General features: G+C 45.2%; 1 protein-coding gene across 1 annotated transcript; it reads right to left on the bottom strand.

Annotated features, from left to right (window-relative positions):
* Positions 1–5094: 5094 nt before the first annotated feature.
* On the bottom strand, positions 5095–15519 carry ndnfl (neuron-derived neurotrophic factor, like; the record flags this gene model as incomplete). The annotated part of the gene is made up of 3 exons (XM_083695286.1): positions 5095–6739; positions 10396–10520; positions 15350–15519. The coding sequence occupies 3 exons, from the start codon at positions 15517–15519 to the stop codon at positions 5298–5300; spliced, it is 1737 nt and encodes a 578-aa protein (XP_083551412.1). The 3' UTR covers positions 5095–5297.
* Positions 15520–18286: the final 2767 nt, after the last annotated feature.

Below are 18286 nucleotides of genomic sequence, written 5' to 3'. Positions count from 1 at the left end.
AAGGCCGGCGCCCGCCCCGAGGACGAGATGGCAGGGGCGCACCCATCCGGAGCCAGCCCTGGCCCCACAGGTAGCACCCCGAGCGACAGGGGGGGTGTGTTGGCGATGCGGACGGCCGGGCCATGTGCAGGCCGAGTGCCCGGTGATGGAGGTGGGGCAGGTTGTCCGCATCGGCGACATACCGGGCCCTCCCCCCGGACCAGGAGCGGCGTATCGTGTTCCGGTAAGGATACAGCATGATACGCACCAGGCGTTCTTGGATTCGGGCTGCATGCAGTCCATGATCCAGGAGCGCCTGGTTCGACCGGGGGCATTGTTGAAGGCGTCGAGGGTGTTGGTGAAGTGTGTGCATGGGGACGTTCACGAATATCCTGTGGTCGCTATCGAAATTTATTATGAGGGGAAAAAACATAGTGTACAGGCGGCGGTTAGCCCATGCCTCACGCATCCCCTGATTCTAGGTGTAGATTGGGAGGGGTTTCCTCAAGCGGTAAAGAGGGCTACCGGGATGCGTGCACGACAGCGAGGGAGGTGTGAGGCGTGTAATGTGCTCTGTGCTGAGGCGGCGCCTCGCGACACTGCTGGGGAGCCGGAGCCGGCGGGGGGTCTCACCCCGAGATTTCCCCGCCGAACTATCCGCTACTAGGCGACTTCCCCCTCGAGCAGTCTCGTGACGAGACCCTAAGATCGGCCTTTGACCAAGTGATAGCAATTGATGGTACTTTGGTACGGCCAGACACAGTGCGCGCCCACCCCTATTTTGCGATTATCAGCGACAGGTTATATAGAGTAAGTCGTGACTCACATAGTCAGGAGGAAGTAACCCAGTTGTTGGTTCCCCGCAGCCGCCGCGAAATGGTCTTCCAGGCGGCTCATTTCCACCCCATGGTGGGCCAATTAGGTTATGATAAGACACTAAACCGTATAATGGCTCGATTTTATTGGCCGGGAATTCGGGCAGAGGTGCGTAGGTGGTGCGCTTCTTGTCGCGAATGTCAGTTGGTAAATCCCCCGGCCCCTTGCGGCCCTTACCATTGGTCGAGAACCCATTCGACCGCATTGCGATGGATATTATCAGGCCATTTGATCGGTGTACACAGGGATATCGATTTGTGTTGGTCTTGATAGATTACGCAACCCGATACCCCGAGGCAATACCGCTGCGCAATATCTCTGCCAGGAGTGTAGCGCAGGCATTGTTTCAAGTAATCTCCCGCGTGCGAATCCCGAAAGAGATTCTCACCGATCAGGGCACTAATTTTATGTCACGCACCCTCAAGGAACTGTATGGCTCGTTGAACATCAAGGCGATTCGAACCAGTGTTTACCACCCGGCCACTGATGGCCTTTGTGAGCGGTTCAATCAGACCTTGAAGTCAATGATCCGGAAGTTTGTACACGAGGATAGTCGGAATTGGCATAAATGGCTAGATCCCCTGTTGTTTGCGGTACGGGAAGTCCCCCAAGCTTCCACCGGGTTTTCCCCGTTTGAATTACTCTACGGGCGTAAGCCCCGGGGTGTCCTAGACCTTCTTAAAGAAAATTGGGAGGAAGGGTCTAGCGACAGTAAAAATGAGATTCAATACGTCCTGGACTTGCGCACAAAGCTCCACGCCCTCGGGGTTATCTCACGTGAGCATTTGCTGCAAGCCCAGGAGCGTCAAAAGCGACTGTACGACAGGGGAACTAACCTGCGAGAATTTACACCGGGAGATAAGGTGCTCGTACTGTTACCCACCTCCAGCACGAAATTACTAGCGAAGTGGCAAGGGCCGTTTGTGGTCACACGTCGCATGGGAGACGTGGATTACGAGGTAGTACGCTCGGACCGGGGGGATAGCTTGCAGGTGTATCACGTAAATCTCCTAAAAAAATGGAACGACGTGGTCACTGTTGCTCTGGCTACAATAATTCCAGAGAGAGATGAGTTCAGTCCGGAAGTCCCAAAATCAAAAGTTAGCACTCCGGTCGGTATTGATAACCATCTCTCTGCTAGCCAGGCCACGGACGTTGCAGATTTGCAAGCTAAGTTCGCGGACGTGTTCTCTCCCCTGCCCCGTCGGACTATGCTTATCGACCACCACATAGAAACGCAGCTGGGTTTAACGGTGCGCACGCGTCCCTTTAGGTTGCCGGTACACAAACGAGACATTGTGTGCAGGGAATTGGAAGCCATGCTGGAGCTGGGTGTGGTCGAGGAGTCCCGCAGTGACTGGTGTAGCCCCATTGTGCTTGTCAACAAGCCGGATGGGGCTATACGGTTCTGTGTGGATTATAGACGGGTTAATGCGGTCTCCAAGTTCGATGCTTATCCGATGCCCCGGGTTGACGAGCTCTTGGACCGGCTTTGTACGGCCAAGTATTTCACGACATTGGATTGCACGAAGGGATACTGGCAGATTCCACTCTCGCCGGTATCCCGGGAGAAAACGGCATTCTCCACTCCGCTCGGGCTATTCCAGTTCACAGTGCTCCCTTTCGGGTTGTTCGGAGCCCCAGCCACTTTTCAGCGCCTCATGGACCGGCACTCTGCCTATGCTGCGGCCTACCTGGATGACATTGTCATTCACAGTGACACCTGGGCGCAGCATGTGCAGAGTGTTGCTGCTGTTCTGCGGTCCCTGAGGCAGGCGGGGCTGACGGCCAACCCGAAAAAGTGCGTGATCGGGCGGAGGGAGATCCGGTATCTGGGGTACCACTTGGGTCGGGGGAGGCCATCGCCGCCTCTCCTCGGCCCAAGACGAAGAAGGAGGTGAGGGCCTTCCTGGGGCTGGCTGGCTATTACCGGCAGTTCGTGCCGGGGCTTTCAGAGCTGGCCAGTCCCTTGACGGACCTCACCCGGAAGGGTGCCCCGGATCCGGTCCAATGGTCGGGCCAGTGCCAGGGGTCGTTCGAGGCCCTTAAGGGAGCTCTTTGTGGAGAAACGGTCCTGTATGCACCTGATTTTAACCTCCCTTTCTCTCTACAGACGGACGCGTCGGATAGAGGGCTGGGAGCAGTGCTGACCCAGCGCGTGGAGGGGTGCTGACCGGCCGGTGCTGTACCTGAGCCGCAAGCTTTCGGAGAGGGAGGGCCGGTACAGCACGGTGGAGAAGGAGTGCCTGGCCATCAAGTGGGCGGTCGGCGCCCTCCGCTACTACCTGCTGGGTCGCGCTTTCACCCTCTACTCCGACCATGCTCCCCTCCAGTGGCTCCACCGCATGAAGGATGTGAACGCGAGGATCACCCGGTGGTATCTCGCGTTGCAGCCCTTCAACTTTTCGGTCGTGCACAGACCGGGGGCGCAGATGGTCGTGGCAGACTTCCTCTCCCGTGCAGGGGGGGGGGGAGTAGGTTGTTGGCCGTTGTGTCCCCGGCCTGTGTCGGGCGGTGGGGGTATGTGGGGGGACATGCAGCGTTCGGCCTGTAGAGGGAGCTACAGGACCGTGGCCAGGGTTGTGTCGGCGAGGCTTCGTTGCACACCTGTTGCAAATGAAGCCTCGTTGGCTAGTGCTTAAGATATGTGTGCCTTTGTCATTTCAGTAGAGGGGCTGGGAACGGCGGAGCAGGAGGAAGCAGCAGAAGTAAAGAACGACTGGAAAGTCGGAGCGATATAGTACGAATTGTTAACTAACAAGAATTGTCTTAATAAACGGGTTATTCCCTCATCCACACACTGCGTCTGCCTCTGACCAATCGAACATTGCTACAGTAGTACTCTTCTAGTCTTAGGATGTGGAGGCTATTTAGACAATACTTTAAACTCACTGCCCCCTCCCTACAGAGCCTCATTTGCAACAATCATATATGTTTTCACCTTCTACCACCTTCTGATTTGTTTTTGGACCCTTGTCAATTTTAATTACCTAGTTGCTAAGTTTAGGAGGCGCTTGCTAGAGTTACCTCTACTTCCTTGTTTGAGTTCTGCATAGGATTCACTTTTCCAAGGCCAAACCTAGTAAACTGTTTCCAGACACAAATGTGACAGATGCTCTTTTTCTCCTCCTGACCATACTCATATGTTTTACACCTGTCCTGGACTAAATGTGTTAAAAAAATAAAATAAAAAAAAGTACTGTATTTGTATCTTTGTATGTTAATTTATTATTGGTTTTATTATTTTATTTTTTGTATCTTGAGATGTAATGTTGTTATTTATTAATCATTTATTTATATTATTTTTTATTTAAAAAAATCATAAGTCTGTTTTTTGTCCCTTTTTTTGTTTGTTTATCTGTTTAAAAAAGAATTGTTCACTGCTGTTTAGAATGTGTTTAGAACGTTTTAAATTGAGGCTATAACACAACAAAATGTGGAAAAAGTGATGGCAATACTTGAATACTGAATACTTTCTGAAGGCACTGTATGTAAAATAGCCTATTATTATCTACCTCCCATCTTCGCTGTGAATACTTATTTTGTACTTCAATAAACTTCCATATAAGATATCTTTTGTGTCTGCAAATATGGAACGCAATTATTATATACTTTTTTGTGTGTGCCTCTAACTGATGACTGTCTTGGAGGAGGTAGGCAATATTGCCATATGGTCAGGTGAAATTCATCCATGTTTGAAGGAACGTTATAGCCTACATGACCTCAAACAAGAAATCCATACTCCTAGTCTAATACAGATTTTTCAGCCATCTTTCAGAAACAATTACTGTATTTCAAGTTGATACCAATACATCACTTTATGTGTGTTTATTAGTGCATTAGAAGTAGCACAGAATACAATCGATACAATCATGAATACATCAAAGACAATGAAGCTAGTATCTAACTCATCTTCTCTGCTTCATGCGAAAGCAGAACACAAGATACAAATTGACTTTGCGCGAAACATTTCTATTCACCTAATCTGTGTTTTAAGCCTGTACAATATAGAACTAAATAAAGCAGCACTAAAGTGTATGTTCCTTTTCTCCTTTGTAAAGTCTGTAAAGTTAAATCAGGTCTCCGTCTGTTTCTGTTGCAATATGGCACAGTAATTGCTGTTCATGCCATCAAACACATCTCTCTTTGTACATTGAAAAAGCACTTGGACAACTGGCACATCATCAACAACTGAAAGAAAAAGACAAAAGCACAGCAAGGTACTGTAATGTATTGAATTTGCTGGTGTGCGGTCACCTGTTCTCTTCGTACGTACCCACTCCTTGGATACCAGTGTGCAAACGTGCATAGGCCTATCGCATTTGCTAACAGTCTCCAAAATAGAATAGCTTTGTTATGGTAAGTCTTTGTAAATCACCTCTGTGTGTTGAGTCCATTGCTGCTGCTGCAAACTAGGAGTCTCCTCCAGGGGGAGCAGCAGCTCAGCACTCCTTCCTGGTTCGCACTGTCTTGCTGGCGTACTTGATTGGGATCCCCCAGCGCCTCATTAGATAGACATCAAATACGTAGGTGACCCCAGGCTCCAGGCCCCCGATCATGGCCGTCGTGACGGCCCGCCGAGGGTTGAGCTCCTGGAAGTATTTACAGAGAACCCTCTCAGTGTCAGAGCGTGATTCCGGCCCCAGGCAGGGAGCTGTGCCTCCAAGCTCCCCGTCACTGTCTCCTTTCCCCAGCTTACGGCTGTACACACAGTACAGACTCCTCTCCTCGGTGCCCATCCAGGCCAGGGTGACTGCCTCACAACTCCGTAGCCTGTTGAAGGACTTGATCTGCAGGGTGGCTGGAATGGAGGGGACCCCCTGGCGATGGTAAGCAGAGGATGCCTGCATCTTCACTGAAGCCTTCTGCGCTCCAGTGTTGGCTTGTTTGTTGGTGAGGGCCGTAGTTCCCTCTCTCTCCAGATGTATGAAGTACAAGGAGCTGCCCTGAAGCCAGACCTGAGCCAGCTCCTCTCCTATAGCCTGGGAGGTCATGACCTGACCCTGGCTGGACACGGTGACCTTGACCTGCTGGCCACGTCCACAGCTCTGGAGAGTGAGGAGGCCACTCTGCTGCCATCCCCGGGGACGGAAGCTGAAGATCTCCCCAGACGATGACGATCCTCCTCCCTCTCGGAAAGTCACCCACCTGAGCTCCCCTTCTCTGAGCGGGGTGACCGCCAGCCGGGCCTCCTCGTGTGTCTGAGCAAACGTCCCTGTGTACGCCACACTAGTGCCATTCAGCCTGTCAATCACAAATACGTCAAAGTAGTACCGCATGTCTGGGATGAGCTCTGAGACTGTGCACACGCTCTCTGTGCCCTTGCAGACGCACTGCAGATCATCAGACTCATCAGGGAGAGCAGCAGGAGACTGGGCCTCTGCGTAGGCATCCCACTGTTGCCACCACCAGTCCTTGAGAATGGGCCACACTGTCACTTTCCTCTGTTTCTCCTTCTTCTCTCTTTTCTTGTTTTTCTCCCGCTCTTTCCTGATGCCCTCACGGGCAGCGCAGAGGCTGCGGTAGTTGTGTTTACGGTTGACAAGGACACAGTAGTCGTAGCTGTGTTGGCTGTGGGGGAGCCTTGTTAGGGAGGCGCTCGGGGCCCAGCTGAGTGTGACGCTGGTCATCCCCACGCCCAGGGTGTGGACACGGGGGTCAGGGGGAAGTTCTGGGAAGGCTCCGGAAGGCCCAGAGCCCTCATGCAGATACACAGTAGCCCTGGTGTCCTGTTCTTTTGACCGCAGCCTAAGGATGTAGATGGATGCAGGCACATAGGAAGGAGCTATGTAGGTATCTATAGTGTTGTCAGTGTAGGTGTGTATCTTGGTCTCTGTCCCAGGCCCTCTCCACCACACCTCCGGCATGCTCTTTTTGGTGCTCCCTGTGCAGAGGAAAATATGGTTAGGCAACAGCGCATCAGTGTTGGGGAGTAGTTCCACTAAAGGTAGCTTGACTATAAGTTGAAATATATTTTGCTGTAGCTTGGTGGTAGTTCAGCTAAATTGAAATATGTAGTGTTTTCAGTCATTAACTACTTTTTTGTAGCAGTTTAATGAGTTACTATTACTACTCACTACATTTTACTCTTTTTTTTGCTAAAGAATTACCTAAAAAGCCTGCAGAGATCTGGAAAACGGTCTTATGGACAGATAAGACACATATTATCATGTACCAGAGTAATTACAAGAGGGGAGTTTGGAGAAAAAATGATTTACAGCATACCATCTCATCTGTGAAACATGGTGGAGGGGGTGCTATGGTTTGGGCATAACTTGTCTAACTGGCTAACTTGTCTTAACAGCAGAATTTATTCTGAAATGTCTCCTCCAGTACAAGCAAATGCCTCCAAATTCATTGAATGGCGCTTCATCATACATGTAAGACAATGATCCCAAACATACTGCCAAACCAACTAGAGAGTTTTACCGGGCCAAAAAGTTCTTGACTGGTCAAAATCTTTTGATTTTAAACCAAATATAGAAGACGAATTTCATTTCCTGATGATAAGATTTTAGGCAAAAGACCTCAAAACAAACAACTGAAGATGGCTGCAGTACAGGCCTGGCAGAGTATCACCAGAGAATATACCCAGTGTCTGGTGGGGTCAATTGGTCACAGACTTCAAAGGATTGTCAACCAAATACTAAACATGAGTACTTTATTTGGACATTGTATGATTGTTTTCAATACTTTTGGAGCCCTGAAATAGGGAGAGTATGTTTACCCAATCTGAAAAAAAAACCCATTGAGTTAAAGCTGAGAATTTGTACTTTGAGTATTGAGCTAAAAGAAGACAATACATATACATACATATATATATATGTGTGTGTATATATATATATATGTGTGTGTATATATATATATATATATATATATATATATATATATATATATATATATATATATATATATATATATATACAGTGGGGGAAATAATTATTTGATCCCCTGCTGATTTTGTTAGTTTGCCCGATTACAAAGAAATGAGCGGTCTATAATTTTTATGGTACTTTTAGCTTAACAAATAGAGACAGAATATCAACAAAGAAGTCCAGAAAAAACACATTATATAAAGTTATAAATTAATTTGCATTTGATCGAAGGAAATAAGTATTTGATCCCCTACAAACCAGCAAGAATTCTGGCTCATACAGACCGGTTATATGCCCATAAGGCACACAGATTAGTCCTGTCACTTTAGGAAAAGTACTCCTAATCTCTGCTTGTTATGGGTATAAAAGGCACCTGTCAATAGAATCAATCTCTTCCATTCCAACCTCTCCACCACCATGGGCAAGACTAAAGAACATTCAAAGGACATCAGGGTAAGAGTTGTAGACCTGCACAAGGCTGGAATGGGCTACAAGACCATCAGCAAGAAGCTTGGTGAGAAGGAGACAACTGTTGGTGCAATTATTAGAAAATGGAAGAAATACAAAATAACCATCAATCGCCCTCGGCCTGGAGCTCCATGCAAGATCTTGCCTTGTGGGGTAACGATGATCATGAGAAGGGTGAGGGATCAGCCCAGAACTACACGGGAGGAGCTTGGTAATGATCTCAAGGCAGCTGGGACCACAGTCACCAAGAAAACCATTGGTAACACACTACACCGTAACGGATTGAAATCCTGCAGTGCCCGCAAGGTCCCCCTGCTCAAGAAGGCACATGTACAGGCCCATCTGAAGTTTGCCAATGAACACCTAAATGATTCAGAGAAGGCTTGGGAGAAGGTGATGTGGTCAGATAAGACCAAAATGTAACTCTTTGGCATAAATTCGACTCTTCGTGTTTGGAGGGAGAGAAATGCTGAATGCTACAATCCCAAGAACACCATCCCCACCGTCAAACACGGAGGTGGAAACATTATGCTTTGGGGTTGTTTCTCTGCTAAGGGTACAGGACGACTTCACTGCATTGAGGGGCCAATGGACTGGGCCATGTACCATAAGATCTTGGACGAGAACCTCCTTCCCTCAGCCAGAGCACTGAGGATGGGTCGTGGATGGGTCTTCCAGCATGACAATGACCCAAAACATACGGCCAAGGCAACAAAGGAGTGGCTCAAGAAGAAGCACACTAAGGTCATGGAGTGGCCTAGCTAGTCTCCAGACCTTAATCCTATCGAAAATTTGTGGAGGGAGCTGAAGCTTCGAGTTGCCAAGCAAAAGCCTTGAAACCTTCAGGATTTGGAGAGGATCTGTAAAGAGGAGTGGACCAAAATCCCTCCTGAGATGTGTGCAAACCTGGTGACCAACTATAAGAAACATCTGACTTCTGTGCTTGCCAGAAAGGGTTTCTCCACCAAGTACTAAGTCATGTTTTGCTTGGGGATCAAATACTTATTTCCTTCGATCGAATGCAAATGAATTTATAACTTTATATAATGTGTTTTTTCTGGACTTCTTTGTTGATATTCTGTCTCTATTTGTTAAAATAAAAGTACCATAAAAATTATAGACCACTCATTTCTTTGTAATCGGGCAAACTAACAAAATCAGCAGGGGATCAAATAATTATTTCCCCCACTGTATATATATATATATATATATATATATATATATATATATATGTATGGATAGATAGATAGATAGATAGATAGATAGATAGATAGATAGATAGAAGTAGTTCAGTGGAGTGGGTAGAGAGTTGGTCGGTAGAGTTGTTGAGAGTGGTAGAGTTGGTTGGTTAAGTGGTTTCAGTGGGGAAGAACTGGTAGTCAAGAGAATGAATTGTTGTGTAATCATTCTAAGAATGTGTTCTGCAGGTCTCCTGTTATTTTCATTCTGAACGTTCCATACCAGTTGCAGTAACAATGGTCACTCTCAGAATGCTGGCCTAAATGAAAATTCCAGCATGTTAATCACATGAGAGTTTTTGGAGTTACAAATAGCTTAATAGTTTAAAAAATGTAATATGTATCAGAACGTTTTTTTTCGGGGTTGATAACTTGGAGTTTCAGGTACATTTTACAGTTTGATTGGTTTGAATAGCTTTAAAGGTGTAGAGTAATAGTGGTTCAAAAATGTTATATTTTGGTTCCAATAGACCTCCATGTTAAAAAGTGCACTTTCAAGTTTGTATAGTTTTAAAAGTTTAATATAGTCTAATAATTCAGTGAGGCGATGTGGACCCTTGAGTTCACATGAATGATTTATGTGTCACTTTATAACATCATAATGCTATTTTCCTTTCTTTAATATCAACTTAATTAACTCCACTTAGTTAACTAAGGAAGATGCTAATATGCAATGGAGGGTGATTCGTTTTTTGTACACAATAAAACTATTTTTCCGTTCTTTTGGAATGTACTTACACTATTCACTATCTTGGGAATAGTGCTGAGAGAGAGAGAGAGAGAGAGAGAGAGAGAGAGAGAGAGAGAGAGAGATTGGGTTAGCCCTATAGTGGACAGATAGATGGCTCTAGTGTGAATTGTATTTTGGTGGAATGGAAGTGAACTGATACTAATATGATCCGTTGTGTGTACTGTTGTTGCTGTTATTGTATAAATATCTATCAGTGATTGCAACTCACAGTGCAGGGTCTTAGGAGATTTGTCCTTCAGGGTTCGGGCTGCCAGGCTCCACTCGATGGGTAAGTCACAGGGGCTGACAGTCACTGACATCATAGCAGCCTTCTTCTTTAGTGTGAAGTAGAACCTGTAGAGGGCCACCAAAAGGAGCAAGACAACCTCATTGAGTATGGGCACTGCATTTGTCTTGAGTCATCCATATCAGCTAATGCGGTATGTGGTAGGCAACATGTCTGGCCCCGCGAGACTACACAGGAATGATCAAATTATTTGATAAATATATTCAGATTTTTTTTGTTTTCTCAGATGGATTGCTAGGATCTTATATTTACATTTATGGCATTTAGCAGACGCCTTTATCCAAAGCGACATACAACAATACATTAAACAGGTACTTTGGCATAGAGCAAACATTTTGAAATTTCAGTTGTTGATTCCCTTTTCCAAGATAAACTGATATGCCCTTTGATAGCAGCCTATACCAGGAAAGGTCACCTGAGCGATTTGTGATAAGCTTATATCGACCTGTGCTGTTCAGATGGATATCTCCTTGCTTGTATGGGTCTAGAATTGTGCTTAGCATGAAGACATGTTGTGTCACAATGTTTTGTGATTGGGACCATCAGCCAATGTGACTGCATTGTCTCATGAGTAGTCTCTGGGTACTACACCTGGGCAATGTTGTGAAAAGATAGCTATAATATACAAATGAAAGACTTTTAAGGATCACCACAGCTTAACTGCGTAAAATGTTGCCTACCAGGAAGAGATAACCAAGGCCATTAGGTTGTATCATCAATATTGGTTTGATTCAGCTGTGATATGTGTATGTTGTGTTGGCACCAGGATGGCACCAATAAGTGACCAAAATGCTACATTGACAGAGGATAGTTATTATGTTATGTTGTTGGCAAAAACTTCACTACAACCTAACTTCAAAGTTACTGTGTTTGTGAGTCATGCTGTAGTTAAACACTGCTTTTTAGACATAGTCCCCCTATTTTAGGACAACAAAAGTGAGATTAATCAAATGTCCAAATTAAGCCCTCATGTTTATTATTTGGTTGACAATCCTTTGCATGCAATACCTGCCTGAAGTCTGTGACCCATTGACCCCACCAGATGCTGGGTATCTTCTCTGGTGATACTCTGCCAGACCTGTATTGCAGCCATCTACAGTTGTTTGTTTTGACAACGTTTTGCCTTAAGTCTCCTCTTCAGCAAATTAAATGCATGTTCAATTGGATTTAAATCTGGAGATTGACTTGGCCAGTCAACAACTTTCCACTTTTTGTCCCTGAAAAACTCCCCAGTTGCTATGGCAATATGGTTTGGATCATTGTCCTGCTGTATGATTAAGTGCCGTCCAATGAGTTTGAAGGCATTTGTTTATACTTGGGCTGTCAAGATGTTTCTGTACACTTTAAAATTCATCCTGCTGCTGCCATTAGCAGTTATATCATCAAAGAATACAAGTGAGTCAGTTCCAGTGGAAGCCATCCATGCCCAAGTCATAACACTCCACCATATTTTACAGTTGAGGTGGTATGCTGTGGATATTGGGCCGTTCCTTATTTCTCCACACTTTACTCTTGCCATCACTCTGGTATCATATGTTTGTCTGATCTGTCCACAAGACCTTTTTCCAGAAGTCTGCAGGCTCTTTTAGGTACTTTTTAACAAATCGTAACCTGGCTATCCTGTTTTTGTGGCTAACTAATGGTTTGCACCTTGCAGTGTAGCCTCTGTAGTTCTGCTGGTGAAGTCTTCTGCAGATGGTAGTCTCTGACACATTCATACCCACCTGGCTCCTGGAGAGTGTACCTGATCGGTCAGACAGTTGTTTTGGGGGTTTTCTCAATCATGGTGAGCATTCTTCAGTCATCCAGTGTAGAAGACTTCCTAGGCCTACCAGGTTGTTTGCAATTTCTGAGCTTACCAGGGCTTTTTTACTTTGACTGATTTCCTGATTTCCATTTCAACTGTTATTTTGATAGGTTCAAGGTTTTGGGTATGTTTCTGATTGATTTGTTCTGATAGTTCAGCCTCATAATAGCGTCCCTGACTTTCTTTGACGTCTCTGTGGTCCTCATGTCGAAACCAATAGCAGACTCCAAAGGCAAATGCAAAGCTTAGAATGAATACTAGCCATTAAGATTGTAATTTCTAAATGGTGAAACCAATACCAAAACCAAATACCATAACATAAAAGTTGAGAATCTCTACTTTTAGTTTTAGCTCTATACTCAGTTTGGATTTGAAATCAAACAATTACTGTGAGGTAAAAGTAGGGATTCTCAGCTTTAATTACATTTTTTCTTTTCTCGGATTGGTTTCACCATTTAGAAATTACAACCCTTTTTATACATAGTCCCCCTATTTCAGGGAGCCAGTAGTATGGAAAATTGGCTTGTATGTATGGTGGAAAATTGGCTTGACAGGTGTTTCTGGTTTGTCAGATGTTCTGTCACATAATTTGTGCAGGCATAAGAGAGCTGTCAATGTCCAGTATTGATTCTAGCCTTTACATTTTCCTTTGGGGTCTGCTGTTGGTGTCTGTCAACATGAAGACCAAAGAGTTGTCACTGCAAGTCAAGGAAACCATTATTGGGCTGAGAAATCAATCATGAACCTATCCAAAACTGTAGGCTTGTCAACAACAACAGTTTGGAACATCATCCATATGAAGAAAAACACTGGTGAGCTCAGCAATTGCCAAGGAAGGCCAAGGAAGACTTCAACAGTGGATGAAAGACCATTATTAAGAAAACCATTATTAAGAAAATTATTATTATTAATCATTATTAAGAAAACTCCCAAAACAAATGTCCCACAGATCAGGAACATTCTACAGGAGGTAGGCGTGAATGTGTCAGAGACTACCATCCACAGAAGACTTCACCAGCAGAACTACAGAGGCTACACTGTAGCCAAGTTAGCAACAGAAACCGGATGGCTAGATTACAGTTTGCTAAAAAGTACCTAAAAGAGCCTGTAGAGTTCTGGAAAAAGGTCCTGTGGACAGATGAGACAAATCATGTATTGTACCAGAGTGATGGCAAGAGGAAAGTGTGGAGAAAAAAAGGAACTGCCCAAAATCCCTGGCATACCACCTCATCGGTGAAATATGTTGGAGGGGGTGTTATGGCTTAGGCGTGTATGGCTGCCACTGGAACTGGCTCACTTGTCTTCATTGATGATGTAACTGCTGACAGAAGCAGCAGAATGAATTCTGAAGTGTACAGAAACATATGCTGAAGTACAAGCAAATGCTTCCAATCTCATTGGACGGCACTTCATCATACAGCAAGACAATGACCCCAAACATACTGTCATAGCAATTGTGGAGTTTTTCAGGACCAAAAAGTGGAAAGTTCTAGAATGGCCAAGTCAATCTCCAGATTTAAATCCAATTGAACATGCATTGCATTTGCTGAAAAGGGAACATAAGACAAAAAAACCTCAAAACAAACAACAACTGAAGATAGCTGCAGTACAGGCATGGCAGAGCATCACCAGAGAATATACTCAGCATCTGGTGGGGTCAATCGCAGACTTCAGGCAGTTATTGCACGCAAAGGATTGTCAACCAAGTATTAAACATGAGGGCTTTATTTGGACATTATCAGATTTTTTCCAATACTTTTGTTTTGGAAAACATGTAAATGTTGTACTTTCTAAATGGTGAAAGAAAAAAAACATTGAATTAAAGCTGAGAATCTCTACTTTGACCCCATGTTAATTGTTTGATTTCAAATTCAAACAGTTGGAGGATAGAGCTAAAAGAAGACAAAATGCTTCCATTCCTTATTGAGGGCACTATATATATATATATATATATATATATATATATATAAATATACCCATATATATACTCACCGGCCACTTTATTAGATACACCTGTTCAACTGCTTGTAACGCAAATATCTAATCAGCCAATCACATGGCACCAACTCAATGCATTTAGGCATGTAGACATGGTCAAGACGACCTGCTGAAGTTCAAACCAAGCATCAGAATGGGGAAGAAAGGTGATGTAAGTGACTTTGAACGTGGCATGGTTGTTGGTGCATGACGGGCTGGTCTGAGTATTTCAGAAAGTGCTGATCTACTGGGATTTTCACGCACAACCATCTCTAGGGTTTACAGGGAATGGTCCAAAAAAGAGAAAATATCCAGTGAGCGGCAGTTCTCTGGGCGAAAATGCCTTGTTGATGCCAGAGGTCAGAGGAGAATGGCCAGACTGGTTCGAGATGATAGAAAGGCAACAGTAACTCAAAGGTTGGTGGTGGTGGTGTAATGGTGTGTTTTCTTGCGACACTTTGGGCCCTTTATTACCAATTGAGCATCGTTTAAACGCCACAGCCTACCTGAGTGTTGCTGCTGACCATGTCCATCCCTTTATGACCACAGTGTACCCATCTTCTGATGGCTACTTCCAGCAGGATAACGTGCCATGTCACAAAGCTCACATCATCTCAAACTGGTTTCTTGAACATGACAATGAGTTCATTGTACTCCAATGGCCTCCACAGTCACCAGATCTCAATCCATTGGAGCACCTTTGGGATGTGGTGGATTGGGAGATTCGCATCATGGATGTGCAGCCGACAAATCTGCAGCAACTGCGTGATACTATCATGTCAATATGGACCAAAATCTCTGAGGAATGCTTCCAGCACCTTGTTGAATCTATGCCACAAAAAATTAAGGCAGTTCTGAAGGCAAAAGGGGTTCCAACCCGCTACTAGCAAGGTGTACCTAATAAAGTGGCCAGTGAGTGTGTGTGTGTGTATATATATATATATATATATATATATATATATCGTTTTGGCAATTATAGAAAGTGGGATGAAAATATGTTTATGTCATAAGACAAAAACATTAATGTGTACTGTCTAATAGCATACAGTCCAACATTTTGTTCCCATCTATCCCCTTGGTGTGTGGTCTTACCTCCGAGTGCGTCCTTTGGGCAGATATACAGCTGTGAGCCTCCCCTCGGGCAGCCAGGCTGTGGGCTGTAGTGGCACCTCATTCTCTGGGGCCAGAGCTGATAGACCTTGGGGCCAGGAGGGCCCACAGAGCAGGGCCACAGCCACAGACAGATACCAGGACAGGACCATCTTCGTTGACATCCCAGTCCCACTCTCTCTCTCTCTCTCTCTCTCTCTCTCTCTCTCTCTCTCTCTCTCTCTCTCTCTCTATCTCTCTATTTCTCTCTCTGTCTATCTCTCTCTCTCTCTCTCTCTCTCTCTCTCTCTCTCTCACACCACTCTGATGTCTCAGAGGGACTGAAAGAGCAGGGGAGAAAGGTCAGAAGCGTCCCATCAGTCACTTCACATCCACAGTTCTGTTCCTACCGTACCCATTCACGGAGCACTAAAGAGGTCTAGCAGCTGATGATTCATTGATATGAGGAAACATCTCGCCGCTATTCAGACAGAATTATTCATGCAGGGAAAATAAATTGCCATGCTATATTACTCTGGGATCTGTATGGCACAGCTTGACACTTGGTGAAAAATCACTCATCGCACAAAAGCACGAAGCGGGTTGCAAACATCACTCAGAAGTAGATTCCTTTGAATCTATATCTGTATTTATAGTAATGGAGTTCATATGGGTTTGTTCTTTAAATAGAAGGAAGGACTTTATCAGAGAAAAGCCGCCAATTTAGTAGGGAGCGACAGAAACAACACCTGGAGGTGCTTCAGCATAATCCAATTGAAACACAGATGCTCTTGACAAAAGCGAGCAATGCCATGACAACTTTGAAACAGTGCCCCCCCCGCACCCCGCACCCCTTTCTCGCAGCTGTGATGATTTTTGTTAGATATGATTGCATGTATTGGGCTCTCGTCCCCAGACAGAAAACGCATTTGTTCAAAGTCACAGTCTTCAAAACATCCCCTTGACAACGTGTGTTTGTCAGCATAAAGGCTGTGCCCTGCAGATCAGATAACAATCAGCATAGCATAGGCAGCAGGTAAACAGACAGGTGTATATCGGAGTGGCCCTGGGACATCTGAGTTCTCAACAACAGCTGCATTATTACAAAGGATGGAAGAAGCTCTCATTATCCTTGCAGAGGAGTGAACAACCTATAAAGATTTTACACAGAGAAGGGGGGGGATTGTAGAGAGAGGGAAATGAGAGACATAGTGATAGAAAATGAAGATAGGGAGAGAGGGAGATATTGCGAGGAGGAGAGAGGGAAATGAGGCTGATTGGTGTTTACTTTAGCTCTGTGTCTAATGGGTTCATAACTGGTGTCACACATTACCAGAGCTCTGCCACCCCATGTTCTCTCTCCCTCTCTCCCTCTCTCACTCCCTCTCTTACTCTTTATCTCCTCTCTCTCCCTCTCTATCCTTCTCTTTCTCTCTCTCTTTCCATCTCTCTCTCTCTCATTCAATGTTGATAAAGATGTGGACAAAAAAACAGCTTGGCGCGCTTGTTTCTATAAAATGCGCCTGCTGATAAAATATGCATGTGACTCCTCAGCAAATTACGGCCGATGAATTTTCATAAGGCAAAAGGGCCGGGTTCTAGAGAGAGAGAGAGAGAGAGAGAGAGAGAGAGAGAGAGAGCTTAGTGAACTTAACTAACCACACTCTATAAATACACTAATGGTATATTACTGCTAATAACACTGATGGTATATTACTGCTATATTACATCTCCCTCCATTGCTTTTTCCTTTCTGTTTTAGAATGTTGAAGTCACTGCCCCTGCTTTCTTTGTGTTAATGGGCTTTCCCACCTGAAACCCACTCCCTATGTCTTTCTGTATATTCTTTCAACAGCCACTTTGCTCCAGTGTCCTGAATGAGTTTCAGGGAGCTTCATAGATACTTTGTTATCAGTATAGCTACTCTGGCAACGTGAGATCGGGAGCGAAGGGGGACATGATACGGTGATGGGGGAGTGGTGGTGGTGGTGGGGGGGGTGCTGCTGAACCTTGATTGGATTTTACGGCTGATTTTATACCCCACAGTGTGTCTGAATGTGTTAGCCATCGCCATCTCCCTCCCTCCCTCCCTCCCTCTCTCATATCCAACCCAACCCCCCACCCCCCTCTCAGACACACACTCAGTCTCTGGATTTCTCTGATATCCTCCATGACAACATATGTCCTCTCTTTCCTACGGCTAACACTTCCCTGCCACTCAATCCCACTTTGAAGCTCACACGAGGAGCCAGAGACAGACAGATGGTTACAGGACACAGACTGAGGGAAAGACAGATAGAAAGGGCAGATTGACACACTAAGAGAGACAGATGAATGATTGGCAGACAAGCAGTGAAACACACAATCACGCAAAAAGAGAAAAGATGATTGGATGTTTAAAAGAAGTGATAGGAAGATGGAAGACAAGTGAAAACTCCACCATCTGCGTCATGGATTTGTCCCGCTGGTAACAAACGCAAAGTCCCCCAAACCGAAACACAGCTTAAAAAAAAATAATAAAAAAAACTGAGACTCAAGAAAAAAGCAACTGCTCTGATGTAGAACAACTGTTTGAATAATAACATCAAGACCATCATATTTCTGTATCAATTTCAACGTTACGCATGCACTGTCATTTGCACAACGACAACACGTTTGCCCTTACCTCAAAGCTCAGACTCTCTCACTCTACGGCAGAGAACAAGGGACGAGATGAGAGACGTGTAAGAAGAAGAGAAGGATGAGAGACAGACGAGAGGAGGAGCGTGAGCAAACACTCAGGTTTTTGTTGGACGTCCCTCCTTCCCTCCCTCCTTTTCTCCCTTGGGGCTTGCTCCTTGGTTGAGGAGGTGTCCGGCTGTCCCAGCTCCAACTCCCAGGTGGAATGTCCCAGGGCAGAGGGATCTGGTATCCCTGATCCCCACTCTCTCACACGTGGAG

The sequence above is a fragment of the Argentina silus genome (genome assembly GCF_951799395.1).
Source record: "Argentina silus genome assembly, chromosome: X".
NCBI lineage: Eukaryota > Metazoa > Chordata > Actinopteri > Argentiniformes > Argentinidae > Argentina > Argentina silus.
This window is presented reverse-complemented; position numbering and strand designations above follow the sequence as displayed.